This window comes from Trachypithecus francoisi, unplaced genomic scaffold (assembly GCF_009764315.1).
Source record: "Trachypithecus francoisi isolate TF-2019V2 unplaced genomic scaffold, Tfra_2.0 Lachesis_group4, whole genome shotgun sequence".
In the NCBI taxonomy this organism is placed as follows: Eukaryota; Metazoa; Chordata; class Mammalia; order Primates; family Cercopithecidae; genus Trachypithecus; species Trachypithecus francoisi.
This window is the reverse complement of record NW_022681469.1, coordinates 38,161,772-38,185,814: the sequence shown is the minus strand read 5'-3', so window position 1 is coordinate 38,185,814 and position 24,043 is coordinate 38,161,772. Positions and strand designations below refer to the sequence as shown.

General features: G+C 35.8%; 1 protein-coding gene across 3 annotated transcripts in view; it reads left to right on the top strand.

The window, feature by feature from the left end:
- Positions 1 to 24,043, top strand: part of CPED1 (cadherin like and PC-esterase domain containing 1) — a 313,276-nt gene that overhangs the window by 22,047 nt on the left and 267,186 nt on the right. For all 3 annotated transcript variants that reach the window (XM_033193921.1, XM_033193920.1, XM_033193919.1), the window contains exon 3: positions 6,617 to 6,800. In XM_033193921.1, coding sequence (XP_033049812.1) covers positions 6,617 to 6,800 — 184 coding nt within the window. The remainder of the gene's footprint in view (positions 1 to 6,616; positions 6,801 to 24,043) is intronic.

Genomic DNA, 24,043 nt, shown 5'->3' with positions numbered 1-24,043 from the left:
AGCATCCTGACTTACTGGGCTTATCCTAGTTTATTATAACTATTTGCTTATGTCTGATTTTCTTGGTGGGATGTTAGATCCTTAAAGGCAGAGGATTTACTGTGGATTCCAAGCTCTTTCATGTTTGATGTTTTGCCATGTGGATGTGAAGGAAGTGCAGCAGAGCAAGGAAATTTAATATATTAGATAGAGGGTGGTTGGAGTGTTGGACCACGGAATCTGAACTGCAGAGAGAGAAGCTGAGGAAAAAGGAGACCAGTAGAAAGTTCAGGCTGTGCCCAGTGGCTCACACCTGTAATCCCAGCACTTTGAGAGGCCGAGGCAGATGGATTGCTTGAGACCAGTAGTTCAAGACCAGTCTTGGCAAGGTGGTAAAAGCCCCATCTTTACAAAATAATAATAATTATAATAAATAGCTGGATGTGGTAGCATGTACCTGTAGTCCTAGTTACTTGGGAGGCTGAGGTGGGAGGATGGCTTAGGCCTGAGAGGTGAAGGTTGTAGTAAGCCTAGATCATGCCACTGCACTCCAGCCTGAGTGACAGAGCCAGTTCCTGTCTCAAAAAAAAAAAAAAAAAAAAAAAATTGTTAGGTGAAAAGACTAATGATTGAAGAACCAATACACTGGAAATAAATGAGAAGAGCCAGATACTTCAGTGCAATCAAAGAATGGAATTTCTAAAATTTTATAATTTCAGAGGAGGGGCTGTTCTGGGACTACAATGTCTAAGATATGGCCATTGGAGCAAGTGTTTGAAACGAAGTGGAGGAGAGTCACTGGAGATGAAGAGGTCATGAATATTTTATGGCTTGAGATGCAGATATTGAACCCTTGACTGAGATATTCTAGTAGATTTTTTTTCCACCTAATAGGTAAATAATTAAAGGGCATGCGTGTATTTACAAACAAGTAAGCTCATATTTTGCATTTATGTATCCATTCATTTGCTCATTTATTCATCCATTCTCTCTTATTTAGAACCTGGCAGTAAGTTGCATATACAACAATGGCCTAAGCAGACAAATCTAGGCCCTCATGGAACATAGTAGGAGAGGCGGACATTAAACAAATAATATATAGTTATATGCCGTGAAGTGTGCCAGTGGGAAAATTACATTGAGGGATATAGGTGATAATGGGTTTTGGCGATGCCTGTTTAAGTGGGTGCTATTTCATCAAGGCTCTATTGGAAATACATTTTTTTTTTCACTTTTTAAAAAGTTTTTTGAGACAGAGTCTCACTCTGTCACCGCGGCTGGAGTACAGTGGCAGGATCTCAGCTCACTGCACCCTCCACATCCAGGGTTCAAACATTCTCCTGACTCAGCCTCCAGAGTAGCTGAGATTACAAGTACATCACTATGCCCAGCTACTTTTTTCTATTTTTAGTAGAGACAAGGTTTCACCATGTTGGCCAGGCTGATTTCGAACTCCTGACCTCAAGTGATACTCCTATCTTATCTTCTCAAAGTGCTGGGATTACAGGCATGAGCCACCACGCCCTGCAGGAATACATTTTTGATAAGGAAACTTTATTACTTTTTTATCTCTCTTAAATAAATAAATCCACACGTGAGTGAACTTGCCTATCATTAGATATTGAAGGTTGGGATAGCCCCAAAGTACAGTTTGGGAGTACAGTCAGAAGATGCTCTGTGACATGGAGTAGTTCTGAGAAATGTGTAGCCCTCCCATCATCAGCTTGAGATTCAGTTAAATCAGCTGTAAGATGCAGACAGAAGTACACTAAAGCTTCGTTTAGAGAGGGACATCCTTTCAAGCATCAGCTTGCATATCCAGAAACCTGTGGTCCCTAAAGTGTTCTGCAATTATAAGATATTTTTTAAATAGAAAATGTATATGATATGGATCCCAGAAAATTCCTTCCATTTACTTCTTACATTCCCTAAAATAAGTGTACATTTCACCAGTAGGGAAGAGAATCTGTATTTTATTCTTACAGTGGAAAAATGAAATATGATAGACTCTATAATATTTCTAAAATGCCAAAGTCTGGACCAGGAAGGCAATTTAACTTTTAGTCATATGTGACACACATCCAAAGTCTACTAGATGATTTGTAGTTGAGCATCAAAAGATGTCATAAATACATGGCTACTTTAATAAATCCAGAAAAAATCTTTCTGCTATGTGAAAAAAAAACAAGTTTTATTTTTCAGCCTTACTGTATTTTGAAGAGCTATATTTCTTGGTTTCATGGTGAGTCTTGGTAAAGATTTTTTAACAGCGTAAGTAACTGAGAAATGCAGTACTTTTATAATGTAGCTCTTCAATTTTTTATGTAAATTAATTATTTTGCTTAAATATTTAACTCTATATTTGTCATTCTTGCTAGTATTTACAGTTCTATTGAAATAAATTTGTGAATACAAGTCTTAACCACTTTCTATTCCCAGTCTTCCATGGCTTTATTTATAACAAAGACTTCTACATATTGAAGGAAAAGATGTTTGTATTCACTCATTCAAAGAATATTTGTTATGTGTCTCTTATATGCCAAGTACTGTTTTTAGGCTGGGAAAGCAAAATTGAACAAAACAGACAAAAACATATGCTTTCATTTAGCTTCCATCCTGGTATGAAGAGAGAGAAAATAAACATAATAAGTTTCTAAGATATGGGAGGCCCAGGAAAAAAAAATCAAATAAATGTAATAAGTAAACAAATTGTATTTGTGCATTAAAACATAATCACTCCTATAGAGGAAAATGTATGTCAGGTATATGAAATCATACATATTATTGCAAAAATGCCTGTTATAACAGAGATCAAACCATATTAATTGAAAAGCTTATGGAATTTTGAATGTAAAATTACACTATAATATTGATTATTATTCCGTTTTATTTACATATCTTTAAGATAATTTATTGGTGAGACACCATGTTGGACACTTTCATATTGAAAATTCACTTAATTCCCTCACACAGTAGGATTTCTTACTTCATTTACACATGTGAGAAAACTCTGATGTGGGTAGATTAAATAATTTAGCTCAGTAGATGAAGCAAGCAAGTGATGGAGCCAGAATTCAAATCCAGATTTTTGATTCCCAGTCTTCTCTTTTTACTCTATGTTGCTGCATCTAATGCTCCCAGTACTTTATGACAACATTCTGTGCTTTGCTTTATCTCAGATGGCACAAAGTTTTCAGATTTTGGACATCCTTTCAGTAAAAATAAAAAGTGTCCAGTTATAAAACAACTTTTATGTAGTCTAACAAAGGGATTTCTAAGGAAATATTTTGCAGCTCTCTCAAGATGAGAGAGAGGCAAGTGGACACTCAGAATCAACATTCAGTAACACTCATTCTTTTCTAAATTCTGGGCCAGCAGGTTTGTGTCAAGTGAAGTTGTTGTAGTGGTGGCCAGGTGAAATGTATTCTTCCATTAAAAATATACCTTTGGAATTGTGGGAATAATCAAGACCTCTTATTTCTGAAAGTGCTGCTATTAGCATTTGATGACCTCGCACTTGCTAGTGTGGTTGACATAATTGTTCACATCGTTTTAATTTCACATACGCAATGTGTGCACCTGTTGTCAGACCGGCTGAAACTGTTCTTGCCCTTTGGTATTGGGCCATTCTGCTGATACAGTATGTTATAAATATGACAAGGACAGCAGCAGTTTGTATTACAGGATAATACAACATAATGCTACTGAGAAGCTCATTTCCTATTTATTCTCTATAGTCTGAGATGTGGGTTAAAATTTCAGTCTATGCTATGAAGGTTATTACCAAATATGGCCAATCATTGTACTTTACATGTAATAAACCCTCGTATATTAATAAAAGTTACATTGTTCTTGCTTAAATTAATCTTTACTGGGGGAAAAAGAGGATGGTATCTTTCAAAATGAAAACTACTCAAAGTTTTAAAATATACCTTCCTTGTGTGAAATCCCTTTTGTATTTGAGCCAGCTGTAATAGAGAGGAGCACCCTGTGATTACAAAAGAAAATATGATATGGGAATTCTGGATACAGTGGGTTTGCTTGAGTGACACTGATATACTGGGAAGCATCTGTCTTCCCCTTTCACCTAGACACTTGTTTGTTTACTTTGGCTTTCTACAGGCTATTCAGTTCCCTCTAACCCCTGTGTCCAAAGGCTAAATGTGTATTTGATTTCAAACACTCCTTATACATTTATTATTGCCAACAATTATAACATTTGGGGAGAATCGTGTCCCAATTTTCACTTAAATTGTTGCATTTAAATGGTTTTCTCATCAATAAAATGCAGCGTCTTTTAACAAAGGAAAATATCTAATCAATCTCATTCTCCCAAAGTAGCACGTACAGAAGGTACGATTAGCTAGGGTTCTATTCTTTTTCATTATATTCATTATATTCATCACACACATAGTAAGCAACTATGTTAACGTGTGCCAGGCAGAGCGCAAACTCAGAAGCAGTTTTTCCAGACTCATTGTTCTTTGTGATATATTCTTATTAAAAAATAATACCTCATAGTACCTCCTGCATAGCAAGCATGGTTCTGAGCACTTTACAAGTGTTAACTCTCTAATCTTCATAGCACCTTAGGAAGAAGGTATTGTCTGAGGTCACACAGATAATGCTGGTGCAGCCAGGTGATTCGAATCCGGCAGTTTAGATCCAGAGTTTGTGTCCTCCTGGACTACTCTATGCTTTGTCTATGAATTTTCAGCTAGCAATAGTTTGTAAGCAATAAAAATATAGTATATGGTTCCTGACCTCAAAGGATTTACAATCTAACTCTGTTTCTTCTTTCTTTCAATATGTGTCTTCAAATATTTTGATAACTGCTATGATTCATTAATTTACTAAATATCTTCATTTATTAAGCACGTACCATATATCATGTCTTGAGGTAGACATTTGAGAGACATGAACAATGTAGGCCTGGCTGTTAAGGGGCTGATACGAGAAAAATGTAATTTCCTTTCATGAGTGCTAATGAAAGTAGGCATTTCAATTAAAAATTTCCATAAGAGATAATGTTTGACTATTGAGAGTTGATTTGGAATTTGATAAGCGAAATAACGAAAAGAGGAAGGAATTGTAGGTGGAAGGAACAGTGATGTGCAAAAAGCAGGTTGTGGGTCAGGAATAAAGATGATTAAGAGTGTGATGTGATCTGACCAGAGTAGGAAGGCAGGGTATAAGTTTAAATGATCTTGTCTTTCTTGATAAAGATGTATAATTGGGCTGGGTGCAGTGGCTCATGCCTGTAATCCCAGCACTATGGGAGGCCAACGTGGGCGGATCACGAGGTCAGAAGATCGAGACCATCCTGGCTAACAAGGTGAAACCCCATCTCTACTAAAAATACAAAAATTAGCTGAGCATGGTGGCAGGCTCCTGTAGTCCCAACTACTCTGGAGACTGAGGTAGGAGAATGGCGTGAACCCTGGAGGCAGAGCTTGCAGTGACCCGAGATTGTGCCACGGAACTCCAACCTGGGCAACAGAGCGAGACTCTGTCTCAGAAAAAATAAAAAATGAAAAAAGAAACAATAAAATAAAAAATAAAAGATGTAGAATTGATTGATTCTATCAGTATGGGAAATAATGACATTTAAGTGCTGAAAAACATGGCATTCACAATATGAAAAAGATCATGTTTTAGGTTAATAAAATGGACAGGTTGACTCAGAGCTATCATTGCAAGTAATTTAGATTCCCAGTTGTGTTTTTCACCAAGTCCTCCTCATCTTCTCCACCGCCTCCTTTGGCTCCTCTTGTTCAGCCTCTCTCCTGGTTTTTGCTGACCTTCATGCAATCTCATCACTCCTTCTGGTAATAAAAATCATCTGTACTTTATCGAGGTTTAATCTCAAGTTTTCAGGAAAACCCCAGAATCTGCCATTAAGCCTTATAAAGAATTTAAATTTCAGCCTTCTTTTTCCTTGTCAATTCAAAAATCTTCTTTGTTAGTAGAATTTCAATTTCTATTTTGAGAAAGAGGAATATTTATATGAAAGAGCAGTAAACTATTGAGGTAATAACCTGGAATTATGATACTTCAGTAGTTCTCCTCTCCTCATATGTGAAGACCCATTCTGCCTCACTGAGATGCGTTCCAGTTTTGCTACAACCCAGTTGAGAGAAAGTGCAGCATTGTTTATCTACAAAGAGCTCTGGACTGCTTCTCACCTCGACCCCTTCCTGACCATGTCCTTTCCGTACAAAACCCATCCTCTCTGAGTGTTTCCTCTACCATGTTTACCTAAAAGAGCTATTAAAAGATAATGCAGCTAGGACTACTTTATAAAAGCACAGTGCAGATGAAAGGCACTGCTATTAATTTGTATTTTCAGCTAGAGTTGAGTTCTATATTTCTATGCATCAGTATTCCTCCAAGAACCTCTATATTTTATAGCCTAAAATTTTCATCTTTCTGTTACAGTGAGGACAATTCAGTTGACCTTCAGTTCTTGCATATGAGGTCATCTTTGTCCTTGTCAGTCTTTCAGAGAAATTGTCTTTCACTTCTAGAGAAAAACTTCAGAAAAACTTCCCAAATAGACCTTGATTTGCATTCATGATGTCCTTCAAGGGAAATGTACTACTTTTTTGTATTGAAATTTTATGCCTTTTTTTCTTAGGTCGAAGAATCAATGGAGACACACTTTGGCAGCCATGGCCGAAGGGCCATACTCTACAGACCTCCTTTCTACAGCAAAACAGAGCTTCGGCTACACCAGCGCATTCTGACTCAACATGGCTATACCGTTGTGATCGCTGAAGAAAGGCACAATGCTGGCCTTGGACTGGCGCTACTAGAACAAGGTCAGAATAGTAAGAAGTAACTGCCAAAGTCACTTGACATATAATGTTAAACAATTTCTAGAATGTGCTACTATCTGCCTCTAAAAAAAATTATAAAACCAAATATTTATCCTTGACCAACTTTCTCACATCGTAGAAAACTTATCTCTTTTTTTACTTCCTCTCTATTTTTCTTTAACTGTATCTCTTTATTCCTGAAATTATTTTGTTTATATTTTTGTAGCATTTTGGAGTCGCATAGTTCATGTTTAAATGCCACATAAAAAATGTTTATGTTTATGAGACTGAATACATGTTCTGCCCAGCACCCAAACTGCTTCATATTTTAAGAAAATTGCAGCTTCATCTGACTGCAAGTAGATGTGCTGGAAATTGTTTCCAGAAGCCAGCTTAAATGTGATTCACAGATTGGCTCTAAATAGGAAAGAAGTATGGATATTGATCATATGCACCATTACTTGTCAAGTACATTTATTTCTGTCATTTGGAGAGAATAATAAGAGACAAGTTTTTAAACAAGTTTTTTGCAAAGAAAGTTGAGTAAATAATGAGACTCAAAAGGGCAATAACAATAAGACCTACCATTTCTTGAGTGAGTAACTGTGGCAGATTCCATGCCATCCTCTGTATTCATGATCACATTTAACCTACACTATAGCTGCCAAGCATCCTGAGATGAAGAAATATTAATTCCAACTTCTAACCCAGATTGCAGAAAAGGAAACTGAGGCTTTACCAGCTGAAGTGATACACCTTGCATCTTACGTCTGGTGTGAGGGATGGACAGATGATACCTGTGTTTCAACTCTCACTTTCTCTGCTCTGGCTTTTTACCTCTTTGATACTTCAGTCTCTCCTTTGGTCCATAATCCCGCACTTATCTATCATTATGAGAGCTCAATGATGCAGAAACCTCATTCAGAATAAGCAAATCAGATTCTTCTCTTAATGATTGTACAATATATCTATTTTCCTATTTATTAAAAGAGGAGGAGGATAAGCACTTTGAATTAACTGTTTATCTCAGCCATTGTTTCCTTTGGGGGAGAATAGTCAGATTCTGGTATCACAGTAGTTTTCACAACAATCTTGCCATCAACACAGCACTCCTTCAGTTAGATGCCCCCTTGCTGGTTTGTGCTGGCAAATGAATGAAAGCAAGTTGGGAAGATATTTCTGAGAAGGTTGGGGACTGTTTAGCCATGGCCATCCTTTATCACACTGACAGTGAAATTGCGAGCTACTTAAAAGAAACTCTGAGGAAGTAGAATACAGAAGATCTGTTTTGATGAGAAGAAAGAAGGTCTTAAAATATGCAGAGCCTGGGTCATGGGGACACAGGCTTTTGTTTACTCCCTTTAGTCATCACTGCCTTCTAGGAGTAGTGTGGAAATCTAAAGCACTGAGCTTCTGGAAGCAAATGAGGAAAAGAAAACAAAATAAGAAAGCTCTGGAATATTAAGGAAAGCTGAAAAGAAACTTCGCAAACCTTATATTCTCACCGATGTTGGCTCTATTCTGTAAGACCAATCTAAAGTTCTGGAATACCCATAAGTGACATTTAAAAACCTGTTTATCAGAATAGCTATTGGTATAAAGAAAAAAATATAAAATGTTTAATCTTTCTTTCATTCCACAAAATATTTCATCCCATCACTGAAGGGATGATTGTATAACTACCGCACACTGCCATGGGACCCGTGCTCCTGGAGTCGTGCAGAGTGGCCCTGATAACATGCTACTATTTTCTAAAATTCCTAAATTTCCCTGCCTTCTTGGTGCTGCTACTGACTTTCTATGGGCACAACACGGATTATCTGCACATTTCAACTTCAATTCAATTTTAGTTTTCAATTTTCTCCAGCTGCAAAGCAGATGGGTTATAGCTCCTCTTTCCCTCGATGTTCTTGGGCCAGTTTTACCAGAAAAAGGAGACTTACTCTGCAGCTTCCAAATATCAAGGAAGTGCAAAAACAGCCTGAAGGCAACAGAATCTGGCAGCCAAAGGAACTGCTGGGCTCAGCAGCACAAGATAACTACATAGTGTCCCTAGAATTTGTCAATGTAAATGCTGATTTGGGTTACTTTTCCCACATTCCCACAGCTTTTAAAACATCTAGATCCTACCTCTGTCTTGGCATTCTTTTACTGTGTATAATAAGATATTTTTACTGGATAGGTCTCAAGAAAGGGTAGCAATTTCCCAATTTCATGAGTATGGAACATTAATTTTTATTTTTTATTTGATTTTGTAGTTTTTACTATGAGAAAAATATGCATCACATACGTTTTTAAAAGACTCGTGACTATAATCTAACATTTCCTTGATGATTTATTGTATAGAAAGAAAACATTTTTATTGCAGCCTATTTTCCATGCCACAAATTTAATCTATAAATTATATTTGAACTGAGGCACTTGCTACAAAACAGTATTTCCTAGAGATGTGACTCTTGCAGAATTTGTTTTGCTTTAGTTTCACATATTCACCTCATGGTTATTTTTACCATGTGTATTATCAACAGAGAATATGAAACTACAGTGGGAGTGTTTAAACGAAACCTCTCCAAGTTGAGCAGCCTGGGGAAAGAGGAAACAATTCAGAATAATCCAGAGCCCTACTCCACTTCCTTTTACCACTGCATTTTCTGCTTTTTAACCTGGAAATTGAAAATATTACATTAAAAACAAAACAGATACTCTCACAAATGTTACTGAGTACCCAGGTGCAGATTTGACACTTTGATAAAATGTATTTTTCATCCTACGACAATACCTACAGAAGGTGTTTTTTTTATTTTACCTATTTCACCTGCTTTCCTGTCCTTTCCTGATCCACCCCATTCACTTCCAAAATCTACTTGGAGTAGATTTTATCATTGGATCCGAATTATTTACATATACTTGAGGAGTAGTACATATTTAGCAATTTTCTGTCAATTTCTGAATACATACTGCACTTTCAAATTATGTATATTATAAACTACACATACACACAAAAAAACAAAATGCAAACCAGCAATCAAGCTACAGAATTAAAGTCACTCGCTTTGTACCATCCTTTGAAGCACAAGTGACCCCTTTCCAGCTTGGAACCATTCTTTTTTAACCTTTTGAGGAACATAAAAGAATAAAAATCAGCAAAACTAAAATAGTCATAGGCCAGATAGGAAATACTCCACTATTAAATATAATATTTACTAGTAACCTTTGAGTTTTGTATTTGATTTAGTTTTCCTATGACTTGTATACTAGACACTTATTGAAAAGGAAAAAGTAGGCAATTTTGAGTCCTACATTAGAATATGGGTGTTATGTCACCCCACCGACTGGTTAATTCCTTTCTAATGACATAAGAGAAATTGATGTCTCTATTGGGAAAGATTTTAAGCCTATGAACATATGACTTAAGCAAGTTAAGTTCTCTGAGCCCCAGTTCTCTTATCTGTTAAAGGGATTAATGTTCTTAACTTCAGAGTAGTATGTGGTGGGGACTGAATCACTTGGTCCAACCTTATCAGAGTTCTAGAAGGAGACAAAGTAAAGTCCAGTCAGTGTTTTGTCTCATGCAGAAGCCAGAGAAAGGGGCCCAGGATTTTACATGTTAAAAACAGCCACAAGTAGTTCTTATGTGTAGCCCAGTTCGGGGAGCACTGTTCTGAGGGACATATTATTGGTTCAAAGAGTAACAATTTTTAGAGTTAATTTTGGGAATAAAGCAATGCAACAGTCTGCTTGCTATTATGCTATTACATTGCCTATGATTTAACTGCATAGGTATTTACAAACAGCATTTCATCTTTAAACTGATTTTGAGAACAGTATGAGACAATTGTCTTTACAGATTTAGTCCTACAAAACATAACAGAGTAAAAACATGCACTATTATGGTTCTCCCATCCCTTGCTTTGGAAAAATATATCTCATGCCCCTGCATTTGTGAGAACATATAATTCTCTAAAGAAAAAGATAGAAGCACCATTCAATTATTCTGTTTCCTATCATGTAAGTGCTGTTTAGTAAATCAATGCTTCAGCGTACAGTGACCTAAAAAGGAAAGTTTTTATCCTACTCCAATGGTAAAATCCAAGTAGTATGTGGTCAAGGGACTCTGACTTAGAGTAGATTTTATCATTTGATCAGAATCATTTACGTATACTTGAAGAGTACTGGATATTTGGCAATTTTCTGTTAATTTCTGAATACATATTATACTTTCAAATTATATATATTATAATTCATGTGGAACACAAAATGCAAACCTGCACTCAAGCTACAGAATTAAAGTCAGTCTTGCTGTTTAAAATTGCTCTTGTTTTTATAACTTGGGGGTTTCACATAGAATGTTTTTTGAAGAAATACAGAAAGTAAAAGACCATATAGATGTTCTTTCCAAGGGCTGGCAAACTATAGTACACTGGCTTAATCTGGCCCACTGCCTGATTTTGTAAATAAAGTTTTATTAGAAAACAGCCACTCTCCTCTGTTTTTGTATTGTCTTTGGCAGCATTTGTTTTACAAAGGCAGAGCTGATTAATTGCAACAGAGGCTGTATGGCTTTCAAAACCTAAAATTTTTGTTATTAGGCCCTTTACTGAAAAACGTTTCCTAGCTCCTGTATCCAGAATAAGCCTATGTAACTTGATGTCATATCAAGTTGATGATTGAACTCTAGGACTGAGATGTTTCATTTATTAAACTTACACCAAATCTTATTCAAAAGGGATATGATGGTTTACAATAAAATATATAATAACAAAATTAATAAAATATACATATAAAATTAGGGGCCAAACTGGTTATTCCACTTAGCTACCATAATTTAGGCTTAGTTTTGTCCATGAGCCTCCAAGCACCTAGAACAACAAGAGAAAGAATAGAAGTTTAGAAGTTTTGCTCTCAGGAAGAAGGAACCATTATGATTCATCCACCTAACTTCCCACATGCTCAAATAAGATATTTAAAACAATTTTTTTCAAAGGGAGTATTAAGTAAACAACAGTAAGTTATGCAATGGGTCAAAAGTCAGAGCAACATTTGTATTGCAAATGAAGTAGATGTCATATCTTGGTTCACATAGCAACATTTTAATATGAGTTCAGAGTATAACATTACAGCATGATATAGCGAAGACATTTCTATAAAGGGCTAGAGTTAATACTATGATAAATGGTATTTATTGGAATTTGTATTGATATTAAACTTGATACAGTGTGTTCTGGAGAACAGTATTTAAATGATGCTACTTGACAGCTTTTCACCTCCTTATTTACCCAAATATGTTCTTGGGAAACACTATTAAAAGATATAGTTAATAGAGCAAGAGATACAGATCACTACTTAATGTTGTGGAAAATATAAAAAGAAAGATCTATTTCCTTGTTTATAATTTAATAGTTTTCTATCTTCCTATATTTTATTTACATTCACTTGCACTTTAAAAAATGTCCAACATCAGTATATCACTTGGAATTTAGTCTCATTTTGAAGGTTTATTTATAGTGGCTACTTGCCAAAAGCTGTTTCTGAAGTTTGTATAGAAAAGAAACATCCACTACAGATCAATCTTAACCTTTGTAATGGAAAACATATTTCACATTTTTCTTTTTATTTGTAATAATAAAGAAGCTATGAGGAAGTCGAACTTTAAATTGCCCATAAGTAAGATGAGTTTAACCACAATAATAACTTTCTTGGAGTGGTAGTAGACTTTGGGAATTAAAAAGTATAAGCATTGAAGTAAGACAGAACCTAGGTTGGAGTCCTTAGTGTTACCTTTTAATGGTTACATAACCTTGGGCAAGTATCTTATCCTCTCAAAGTCTTGGTTTTCTCATCTACAGGTTGATCCTTTTGAGGTTGTTTTAAGAATGGTACATAGTAATCACCCCATAAATGGGAGATAATACTGTTACTGCTGTCAAGAACTAGTTACAGAAAGAAGAACATGACATTTCCCCTGTAGGGAGGTGTATTTAAAATACGCCGTAGTATAAAAGTGCTGCTGTTGGATGTTATTGTGGGTAAAATGAACTTGATGGGTGTTTTTCAATTTAGCCTTCTCAACTTCTATGTTCTCATTAAAAGGTCTGGGTTGTAAGTCCTCCTGAAATTCTGACATACTCTCCTGGATTATTCCTGTGGAAAAATCTCACATTAAAAAAAAAATATATATATATATATATAAGCTTCCTAAGGTCAGGGACCATGTATTTTCTGCTTATCATTTATAAACACAGCTTCCACATAGGGGCATCTCATAAGTATGTATTAAATACATGAACAAAGGAGGGTAACATAGTGCATCAATATTTGGACTCCCAAAACAGCAGATTCACTCAGGAAACTCATTTTAAAACTTAATTTATAAAATTTTTATTTTATTTGACTTTAGAGGAACACTGATATTCTACTTAGACTTAAATCCACTCTTACACCAAAGATAATGAAATCATAAATATAGTATTACATAGGGCTGATAGTTTATACATCCAGTGATTCTATACTGCTGGGGCTTTTAAGTACTTGTGTCCATTTTTAAAAATTTTACTCTTTCCTTGTTTTCGAGGCTCTCCTGTTACATTTGCAGGTTACTGGACCTATTGATTTTGGGACAGGTTGGATGAGTTTCGTTCTATACATATTCAGTTGTAGGTGTTGTGAACTTTTCATAGGGATGTATTCAGCAGAAACTCAAGCAAGCAGAAAGACCAGGTCAGGAGATGTAGATTTGTGGGTCATCTTCTGAGAGGTGATAATTGATTTACTGAAGGTTCAGTAGCCTGTAAAGCAGTGTAACACAAGTGTTACCTAGGGATGCTCTCTGGTAAAAGTAAGTATGCAGCTTTTGCTACTTGTGAACCTACAAAGGCAGAAGGAGAACAGTCAAAAACCACGTTGTATCACTTAGGTCCTATCTGCATCTTCTATATTATGCTCTGTAGTTTATTTCTTAGTGTAATGTAAGTTTTATTGGCTTCCAGTTCTTTGCTTTGAAAAAACATGTATTACGATCCAGAATTTTAATAACACGCTTCTCTAGAAAAAAAAGACACCATCAAATTATTCTCTTTCCTATCATCCAGGTGCTATTCAGTAAATCATTGTTTTGCTTCATAGGATAGTAAGTGGCCAAAAAAAAAGATACATATTTTTCTAAGTTTTTAACCTGCTCCTGGGGTCAAGTCTCAGTAATATGTAGTTCAAAAGACTCTGACACAGAGTATATTTTATCATTTTGTCAGAATTATTTACATATACTTCAAGAGGGTTTATTTCTACAGTTGCAGCAGAAGCCAGAACTGTAGCAGGAATGAGAAAACAGATTGTTCAACTGAAAAGAATGTTTCTGGGAGGCCCTGTACGTAGTTGAACCAATATTTTTGTATTCCCATTGTTTAACGAGGTGCTTGAATGCAAGATTTATTTTTAGTAACTCTAGAAGGCATCACTAGGACCAGTTTATGGAAGGACATTTTATCAGTCATAGTTGTCCAGCAATAGAACAGCCCAAACCAAAAAGTAGGAAGTTTTGTTGCAACAGAAGCAACTCTGGGTTGCTGTATTATGTAGCAGAATGAGTGAAATGACCACCAAAGCTTTTTTTGAACTCTACAGTTCTGTGGTAAAATATAAGACTCAAACACACAGAATGAGAGAAAACAAGACAAAAATATCAATCTCTATCATTGCAGGGATTTCTTTTCTTTACTCTTTGCTTTGTCTGGTGTTGCACGGGCGGAAGAGAGAAATAGCAGGCAAGGAAGAGGTGAGAAACACCAGTCTGGAGCAAATCTGGATGTGGCCCTCTTGGACTAGTAGTGCACATTTATAGCATATGCTTCTGCTAATTTAAGGCTTGAGAGCCTAATGAACTTCTCTTCCCATTCCTTTTCCCCCACTAGCCCCACACAAGCACCCTGCTGCTTTCTGAGTTTAATATGCTCTATGACTATTTAGCAGGAAGACAAAAGAGTAAAGGTCACATTTAAAAGGCACTGTGTGTTTTGCCTTGCCGGTGTTTTGCCGAGAACACATTTGACATACGTTTTTCATTATGCAAGTAATAGGCTTTGGATGATATCAGAAGTGCTTCTGTATTTTAGTTAATCAAACTGGGGGGAAAAAAAGAAATTGAATCAAAGAAACATATAAGACTGCACTATTCTATTTTATTGTGTTATGACACACAGTAATTGTATGCTCAGGTTTATTGTTATTTTCCTCAGTGCTTATAGAATTACTGATGTATTTACGACCAAACAGAATTCGTTCTTTAATTGGCTCACTGGAGCTCAAGGAATGTTTATTTAACCTTAACTCAATTGAGTTGTTTAGACTACAGAGACTTGAGTTCAATTTACTTTAATTTTTGGAAAAAAATTGTCTTATTTATAAAAGTTGAGCTTAGAGTGACCTCCCCATTCTGATGTTTTCTTTACCCTTCGCTGTGCACAGAGAACAAAAAGCTAGTGTCTCATTTTTACTCCAAAGAATCTAAACTGCTTCCTTAAATGGGTTAGGTCTTACAACTGAAAATGGCAACCAGATGTTTACCAAAGTCCCTAACATTGCCCCTTCAAGCCTAGCTTCTTTCTAATTGTTTGATCTTTTTAAGTTTCATAGAAACCAGATTGGGTATTTAAATTGTCTAAAGCTGGGAAATGTTTAAATATAGCTTTGAAGATATTTTCTCTGAACTGTCTTGTTAGATGTACTTTCTTTTATTTTTAAGGAAAAATGCAGCACTGAAAATTTGATAAGTAATTTATTTCAGGTCGTTGCTCTTTTTGTATAACTTTAAAATGGAAAAGACTATTTTTTGAAAAGAAATCAGACATTTTTGTTTGGTTTTGCCTAAACTGTGCTTTGAATGGCAGATTTAATTTGTAAAAACACATAATATCTGAATTACAATTAGATTGAGGAAAAACTCCAGGAAAGATAAACAAAGTCCTTCATATGGGATCTTTCAAACGATAGTTTGTGGATTAACTAAAACGGGAGTTTGGAGACTCCAGGTACAGTGTATTTGCTACGCCAATGCATTATCAAGTTTAGCTGCTTGAAGTATTTTTGATATTTTTCTCAATTTGGGAGGAGTTTGGGAGCTTCTAACTATAGTTCCCAGACTGTCTTTTAACAATTGTACAACTTTTACTTTCTACTCTCAATATTATAAATATTGTTGAAACCTAACTCACTTTCTTTTTAGACTTGACGTTTCCCAAAATAATTAACATTTTCCCCTGATGGTCTTTCATCTTTTTTAGCTGAAGTTGCTTCCCTCTAATACTGTCTCTTGGTGGACATACAAACTTCCACTTGGGTAGTAAAGCCTTAAGAAAAAGTAGAATTTTTTTCTTAGCAATCTCTCTCCGATTAACTGTCTATAACAACTTTTGCCCCCACCTACCTCCTAAAATTGTGCCTTCAAAATTTACCAAGAAATTCCTTTTTGCTAGAAAATTCAGTCACTATTGAATTGCAATATTTTTGGTATGAGAATAGATTTGGGCGTGAGTAGAATATCAGTATTTCTCAAAAGTTACATACATTCTATTCTATAATGAATAGAATAGAATAGTGAGATTCTCCTCTCTACAAAAAAGTAAGAAAAAATAGCTGGGTGTGGTGGCAGGCTCCTGTAGTGCTGGCTACTCAGGGATTGAGATGGGAGGATCCATTGAGGCCAGGATGTCAATGGATCCTGATAGCATTGATGTGAATTCACTGAGGTAATTTCTCAGTTTCTTTTTTCTTACTCTAGTAGTGTTTCCCAAACTTGATGAAACGCATGAGCCATAGTGGAATAAACACCACACCACCGTGTCCTTGCATGTGATATGCGTTGGGAGTGATCTTCCAAAACTTTTTCTCTCTGAATGATGCCTAAACCTGCATCTCCCATCTTTCAACCCCTCCTTCTTTGTGTTCCTTCTCAAAATATGGACATTCTCCAAGACATTTATCCTCAGTCATTTTTTTCCTTTTCTTGATACTCCCATCAGTAATTTTTTTCTACTCTGCAGATGTAGTATCTCCCTCAGGAGACATAACCTCTAAGTACGGTTGAATCCTACCTAATTTGTCTCCTATGGGCAGAATTTGGAGAGTCAAAATTGTCCAGGTACCTGATAGATGTTTTGATTTGTGCATCCTACGGCTTCAACATGTATAAAACACAACTGATGGTGCTACCCCAGCAGTATCTGTCATTCTTTCCTGACATGTTTCTGTTGCTAATTCCATATTCCCTCATTCTCTCAGCTCTAAGGCTCATCATCACATCCCCCATCCCCATTAGGAGATCAGTATTATTTGGGCAGTCTTCCTTAAGCTCTGCGCGATCATTTCTTTCTTAAAAACATGTTAATTTCATGATGCCAACTCTATATTTCCTTGAGCAAATGACAGTAGTATACCCGTCAAAAAGCAAACAAAACAAACAAACAAACAAACAAACAAAAACAGAGGACTTGCTTACTTAGGTGAACTGGAATCTCAAGTTTTCAAGAAAAACTGGCCTGTTCAGGAATCTACCTGCTTCCTTACAGTTTCAGTTTCTCTTTCCTGAAATCACAACACACATCTGTCACCAAGCCCTGTAAAATGTGCATCTGCTCTGCCCTGGCTTCCCTTTCAGCTACTTTGCCTCATCCCAGTGCTATCATAGTAGCTATTGAACACTCCTCTATTATTTTCTACTAAACAGAACACATATTTCTTAATCAGGCATTCAATACTTCCCATGCTATGGGGTCAGACACTTCTACATTCCTGCTATAGCCTTGGTTCTCAGGCCTGTCCACACATTCCAATTACTTAAGGAATTTAAAATGTTAAAAATCCAATGTCCAGGTGACACTCCAGAAAATTAGATCAGAATTTTGGGGGAGGGGGACAGGCCAGGATATCATTATTTAAAAAAAAAAAAGAAAGTTTCCCAAGTGATACTAACACGTGGCTAGGAAGGATAACTACAGTAATGGCCTGCTCACCTTTGCCTGATAGCATTTCAGGGTTTCTGCCTTGTGTTGTTGAGGTTTTTGTTTCCTAGAGCTCCCTCCTTTCTGACAGTTTTTTGTTTGTTTGTTGTTTGTTTTTGTTTTTGAGACAATCTGGCTTTGATGCGCAGGCTGGAGTGCAGTGGTGCAACCATGGCTCACTGCAGCCTTGACATCCTGGCCTCAATGGATCCTCCCACCTCAATCCCTGAGTAGCCAGCACTACAGGAACCTGCCACCAAGCCCAGCTAATTTTTCTCGTTTTTTTGTAGAGAGGGGAATCTCACTATGTTACCCAGACTGGTCTCAAACTACTGGGCTCAAGGAATTGTCCCGCCTCAGCCTCTCAACATGCTGGGATTCCAGACGTGAGCCATCTCGCCTGGCTCTGTCATTTCTTAAAGTTCAAATGAATATATGAATCCCCGCCTCAATTCTTCTGAAGCCAGAAATGGTGAACAAATTTCCTTAGACCTCATCGTATAGACTAGCTCTATATCGTACATTATTCATATATCTTTCATGCCTAGGGTATGCTTTGTGTCATATTTTGTGATAATTTTTTTGTGTTCGTCTTATCTCCCCTTTTGTATTATAAACTTCTTGTGAAGCAGGGAGTATTTTATTCATCTATTTGTATGCTATTCTGCATAAAACAATGCCGTGCATATACCTAGTAGATACACAACTAAATGTATACACAATTGAAAAAATAAACCTACACATAACTAATAAAATGGCTGAATCTCTCCTTCAAATATTCAAATGCCATTTTCTTCTTTGGACTTTTGGAAAAAAAATTAGTGATCATGATAAGAAACAGCTCTATGGTAGAGCAAAATGAAACGTGCTCAGGGCTGTGTCTGAGCTCAGCCGAGGAACAGAACTCACATCCCCCTACCCTTAGTGAAGGCTCTTTGTAACCTTCTTTCAGATTTCATCAAGCCAATGACATCTCTGTTTCCAAAGAAAGAATTCTACCAACAAGTTGATTGTAACGTTTAATAATAATAATGCGTTTCAGCTCTTTCTCGATGGAAAAGTAGGAAAGTCACAGCGAATCTCACCATTTATATAACAAAATGTTCCATTTAGAGTGGGGAACTCTTGGAATTTAAAAAATCTTGTTTAACATTCCATCTCCTTATCAGAGTCACTAAACAAGTGATTAAGGGATGAGGAGAGCAGAGGCGACTTTAGGGGACCTGACTAGCTCTATATTTTATAATTATATAATTGAAAACATAGTTTTGGCAAAGCTGTACCATGGTACCTACTGATTTGCTGGGATGGTGATTTTCAAATTTGGCATGCATCAGTGTTCTCTGGAAGGCTTGTTAAGTTGCAGACTGCAGATTGCTGGGCCCTACTCACAGTAGATCTGATTCAGTAAGAATGGAGAGGCAGGTTAAAAATTTGGATTTCTAACAAGTTTCCAGGTAATGGTAATGTGCTGGTCCTGGGACCACATGTTGAGAATGACTGTGCTAGTTACTTTTTTATTATGGTTTTTCAGCTTTTCTTACAAAAGCGTAAAGAATTTCTGCATATCTCCTATTTAAGTAGTTAGTAGCCAAACAATTCCTCATTTTCCTTGCCAGGACCTTGAATCAACCTTTCACGTTGGTGAGAAGCTGCACTACTGAATTTGCATAGACACTGAACTCATTAATTATGAGTTGACTTGCAAAACATTTGTACATGTTAGCTTCTTTACAGTCAAAGCCAATGATCTCATTTAAAAATGATAGCACAACTGAATTTAGACTGTCTTTGGACACACTGAACTTTCTGGAAGAGTAGGATCAAGGCACAAATATGAACACATGATTTATTGCACATGATAATTATAGGCCCCCAAAGAGCAGCAAGATGATAGTGTGGAAAAGAACATTGGCCTAGGTTGCATTGTCTATGTGAAGCCATGTCTAAATCGCTTAATTTCTCCAGATGCCTTTCATTTGCATAAAATGGATATTTTTGGATTAAATGATCATTAAGGTCCATTCCATTTGGAAAGAGCAAAAAGAAGTACACTAATGAATGAGAGGGATTACCTGTAACCCACTAACAATGACAATTAATTTTGGATGTTTCTTTATAAGCTTGTATATATTTTGTGCAGTTTTCTAGCTTGCTTTTTTAGCTATTAGTTTAATAGCTATAATAATACAGCTTTTTAACTTTATTATTATCAGAAACACATGCCATAAAAACTTTGTAAACATTATTTCAATGGCTGCATAAAGTTATGTTACGTAAATTTATTTAATACTTCCTTAACTTAGTTTACCTAATTTTTCCAACGTCATTAGATAATTATATTTCCCACTGTTTTGCTATTGTAAATAATGCACTGATAACATTATTATACATAAATCTTCATCCATATTCCTAATTATTTGTAGCATAGATTTCTGAAATTAAAGTTATTGGAATAAAGACTGAGAATCATTTCTAAAGCTCTTCATTTATGTTATCAAAATTCTATCTATTCTATCTGAAAAGGTTAAATCATTTCTCATCAGCTGCACAAGAAGTTTCCCATGTCACCAAAGTTCATCAACATCAAATCTCTTATCTTAATAAGTGAGGCTGTTTTAAGATTGAGAACTTTACCTGTTGTTCTATGGAAGTATAGAGTGAAATTCCAAGTTCATTGATATAGTATAAAACTGATGAACTTTCTTCTGGAAAACTGTTATTTGTGTCATAGTAGAAATGCTGGGAATGCCGGAATGGCAGGCATGTTCCACAGTTATCCGAAAACTCATCCAGATAGCAAATGTATAGGGAATAATGAGGGTTTACATTTTCATTGGTTTGTTTGCTCAAATATTTCTGTTCATTATTTGTCCACCTTCAGGAAAGATAGCATATTAAGGTTAATCAGCAACAATTTATTTTGTGTGGTACGAAATCTCTATTTTATAATTGTACACAATGTGATTACCACATGATAAAACTGATTTTCGTTTTTTGTCTTACCGAAAGAAATCCTATTATCTTGTCTTGTCATGCTGAGTATTTTTAAGACACTCTGTCTTATATCAGAGACATTTTGAATTTTAAAATGATCAATGTCCATGTTAATTTTATATGCATTTTCATATCTGTATAACATTTTATTGGCATTTTATAGTGATTTGAGAGATACACAGTGTGTGAAAGGACAATTTGTGTTTTGGAGAATGATGTTCCTTACCTTAATGTATAGTCTTCCTGTTTATAAAGATGTTACATGTTTATGGTGAAATATTCAATCAAATACTGGCAAATGCAAAAATAAAAGTGAAAATTACTCCAAATTCCAGAGATAACATGGTTAACAATGTTGTGCATATTTCCAGGAGTCTTTTTAAGCATCACACATGCACACACAGACACACACACAATACACACACACACTTATGTTCTACTTTTTTATCTCCTGCCTCTTTACAAACAGTACATGTTAAAAGTCTTGTGATATTAATAATTTTAAAAATACATTTTTAAATCAATAGTTTTAAGCTAGCCTTTATTGAGTACAGTATTCCTCCCTCATCCATGGTTTCACTTTTCTGGTTCCAGTTACCCGTAGTCAACTGCAGTCCAAAAATATTAAATTGAAAACTCTGAAATAAACAATTTGTAAGCTTTAATTGTGCATTATTCTGAGTAGCATGAAGAAATCTCAAACTGTCTCACTCTGTTCTGCCCCAGGACATGAATCATCCCTCTGTCTAACGTCTCCATGTTGTAGATGCCCCCTACCCTTGAGTAACTTAATAGCCTTCTTATTTATCAGATCGACTTTCATCTCAGTGCTTCTACTCAAGTCATCCTTATTTTACTTAATAGCCCCAAAAGGCAAGAGTAGTGAAGCTAGCATATTGTTATAATTATTCTGTTTTATTATTATTTATTGTCGTTAATCTCTTAATGTGCCTAATTTATAAATTCAGCTTTATCAAAGATATGTATATATAGGAAAAAACATAGTATTTATAGGGTTTGGTACTATCCACAGTTTCAGGCATTCACTTGAGTGGGGAGGTCTTGAAACATATCTCCTGCAGATAAGGGGGACTACTATACTAATTAAATGCATTGTTCTATGCACTTTATATGTATTATGTAATCTATTTCTCATTTCTAGTCCATAAGGTAGATATTTCTATTTCAAAGATGAACCAAGGTTTAGACAGCCATATGTCCAAAGCAGTTCATGTCATAAATGGTGGAGGTGACGCTTGACCCAAGGGTCAGTTTGTCATCAGACCTGAGCTTTTAACCAGAATATTATACAAATTTCCCAAAAGTGTATAGAAAATGCATGCTTCATTCTTTTTAGCATATTATTGTATGCATACACCATATTTTTAAATGAATTCCTTCTTAATAATTAGATTTTTTCAACTTGTTGCTATAAAATACAACTTTGCTGTGAAATTCACTTATATTATATTTTAGAGATTTGAGTTATAATACAAAATTATTGCATCAATGGGTAAAAATATTAAAACTGTGGGCCTCTCTACCAACTTTTTTCTTTTTTTGTTTTTTCCGAGATGGAGTCTTGCTCTGTTGCCCAGGTTGGAGTGCAGTGGCACAATCCTGGGTTCAAGCGATTCTCCTGCTTCAGTCTCCTGAGTAGCTGGGATTACAGGTGCCTGCCACCACACCCAGCTAATTTTTGTATTTTTAGTGGAGATGGGATTTCATCATGTTGGCCAGGCTGGTCTCGAACTCTCAAACTCAAGTAATCCACTCGCCTTGGTCTCCCAAAGTGCTGAAATTACGGGTGTGAGCCACCACACCCAGCCAATCTCTGCCAATTTCTCTACAAAAAGATGGTTGCTGTTTTTGCTTCCACCAATACTGCTGATTCCCTATGTGTCTTCAGCATTAGACATTATCATATGTCTTCAGTATTGGATATTTATCTCATCAGATTAAAAAATGATACAAAATTTCTATTTTTAATAAAAATTTTTGATTTGTACATCAATTGAAAACATATTATTGACTAAATACCATTTAAAATAATTTTATTTGTAAAACTTAATACTATGTACATATGAATATACAGTTCATAGAAAAGCAAATTCAAATAACAAAATGAAGAAAAGATGTTGAAATGCACAAAACTTAAGGAAAGATAATTTAAAATATAGTGCATTACTTAACATTCATGAGACTGGCAAAACTTAAAATTAGTGAAATCACTTATTGCTCGTAGGGATTCTGAGAAAGAAAACTGTCATACATTGCTTGTGGATACGTGAAATATGGCCTTTTTTTGGGAAAGCAATCTGGAAAAATCGATAAAACTTTGTATATACCTTTAAGCCAGCAATCTTATTCTTGGGAACCCGTATGATAGAATTTAAAGCATCAAAACATAATAAAGTATACACATAAATCTTAAAATTAATAATGTTACTGAAGTAGGAAAAATGATTCTAAATAAGGACAAACAAAAGAAGCAAGATTGCTGTACAAATTTTTAGTAGCAAATAATTAGAGATGAAAACAGCAAATTATGTTCTCAACATTTCTGGAAAGGCAGAAAGTTAATGTTATGAGACTAAATGAAACTATGATTTCATATAATTCTGTTAAAATATGTGAGATTAGTGAGCTTCTCCATTATTCTCAGCAAACTAACACGGGAACAGAAAACCAAACACTGCATGTCTCATAAGTGGGAGTTGAACAATGAGAACACATGGACACAGGGAGGGGAACATCACACCCCGGGGCCTGTCAGGGTGTGGGGCGGGCGGGCAAGGCGAGGGGTAGCATTAGGACAAATACCTGATGTATGCAGGGCTTAAAACCTAGATGACAGGTTGATAGGTGTAGCAAACCACCATGGCACATGTATACTTATGTAACAAACCTGCACATTCTGCACATGCATCCCTGAAGTAAAAGAAAAAAAAAGGAAAAAAAAAAAAAAAAAACACGTAGCGTCATAGGAATGATGTAGTTTAATAGTACTTGGCATAGTTTCACATTGGCCTAAATATTCTTCGACTCATGGATGACAGAATTATTAGCCTTAGGAGACACTTCTGATATACCCTTGGCTGCTGGGAACAGGGCCAATTTTAAGAAAACTGTGAAGTGGATGAAACTTGTCTTAGGCGACAGCCCTGTTTACTCATTACCCAGCTTCCTCCGTATCTGAAGCATACACATTAGGATCCAAGGAGACTTGGCCTGGCTCACCAGGTAGCGTCTACCACC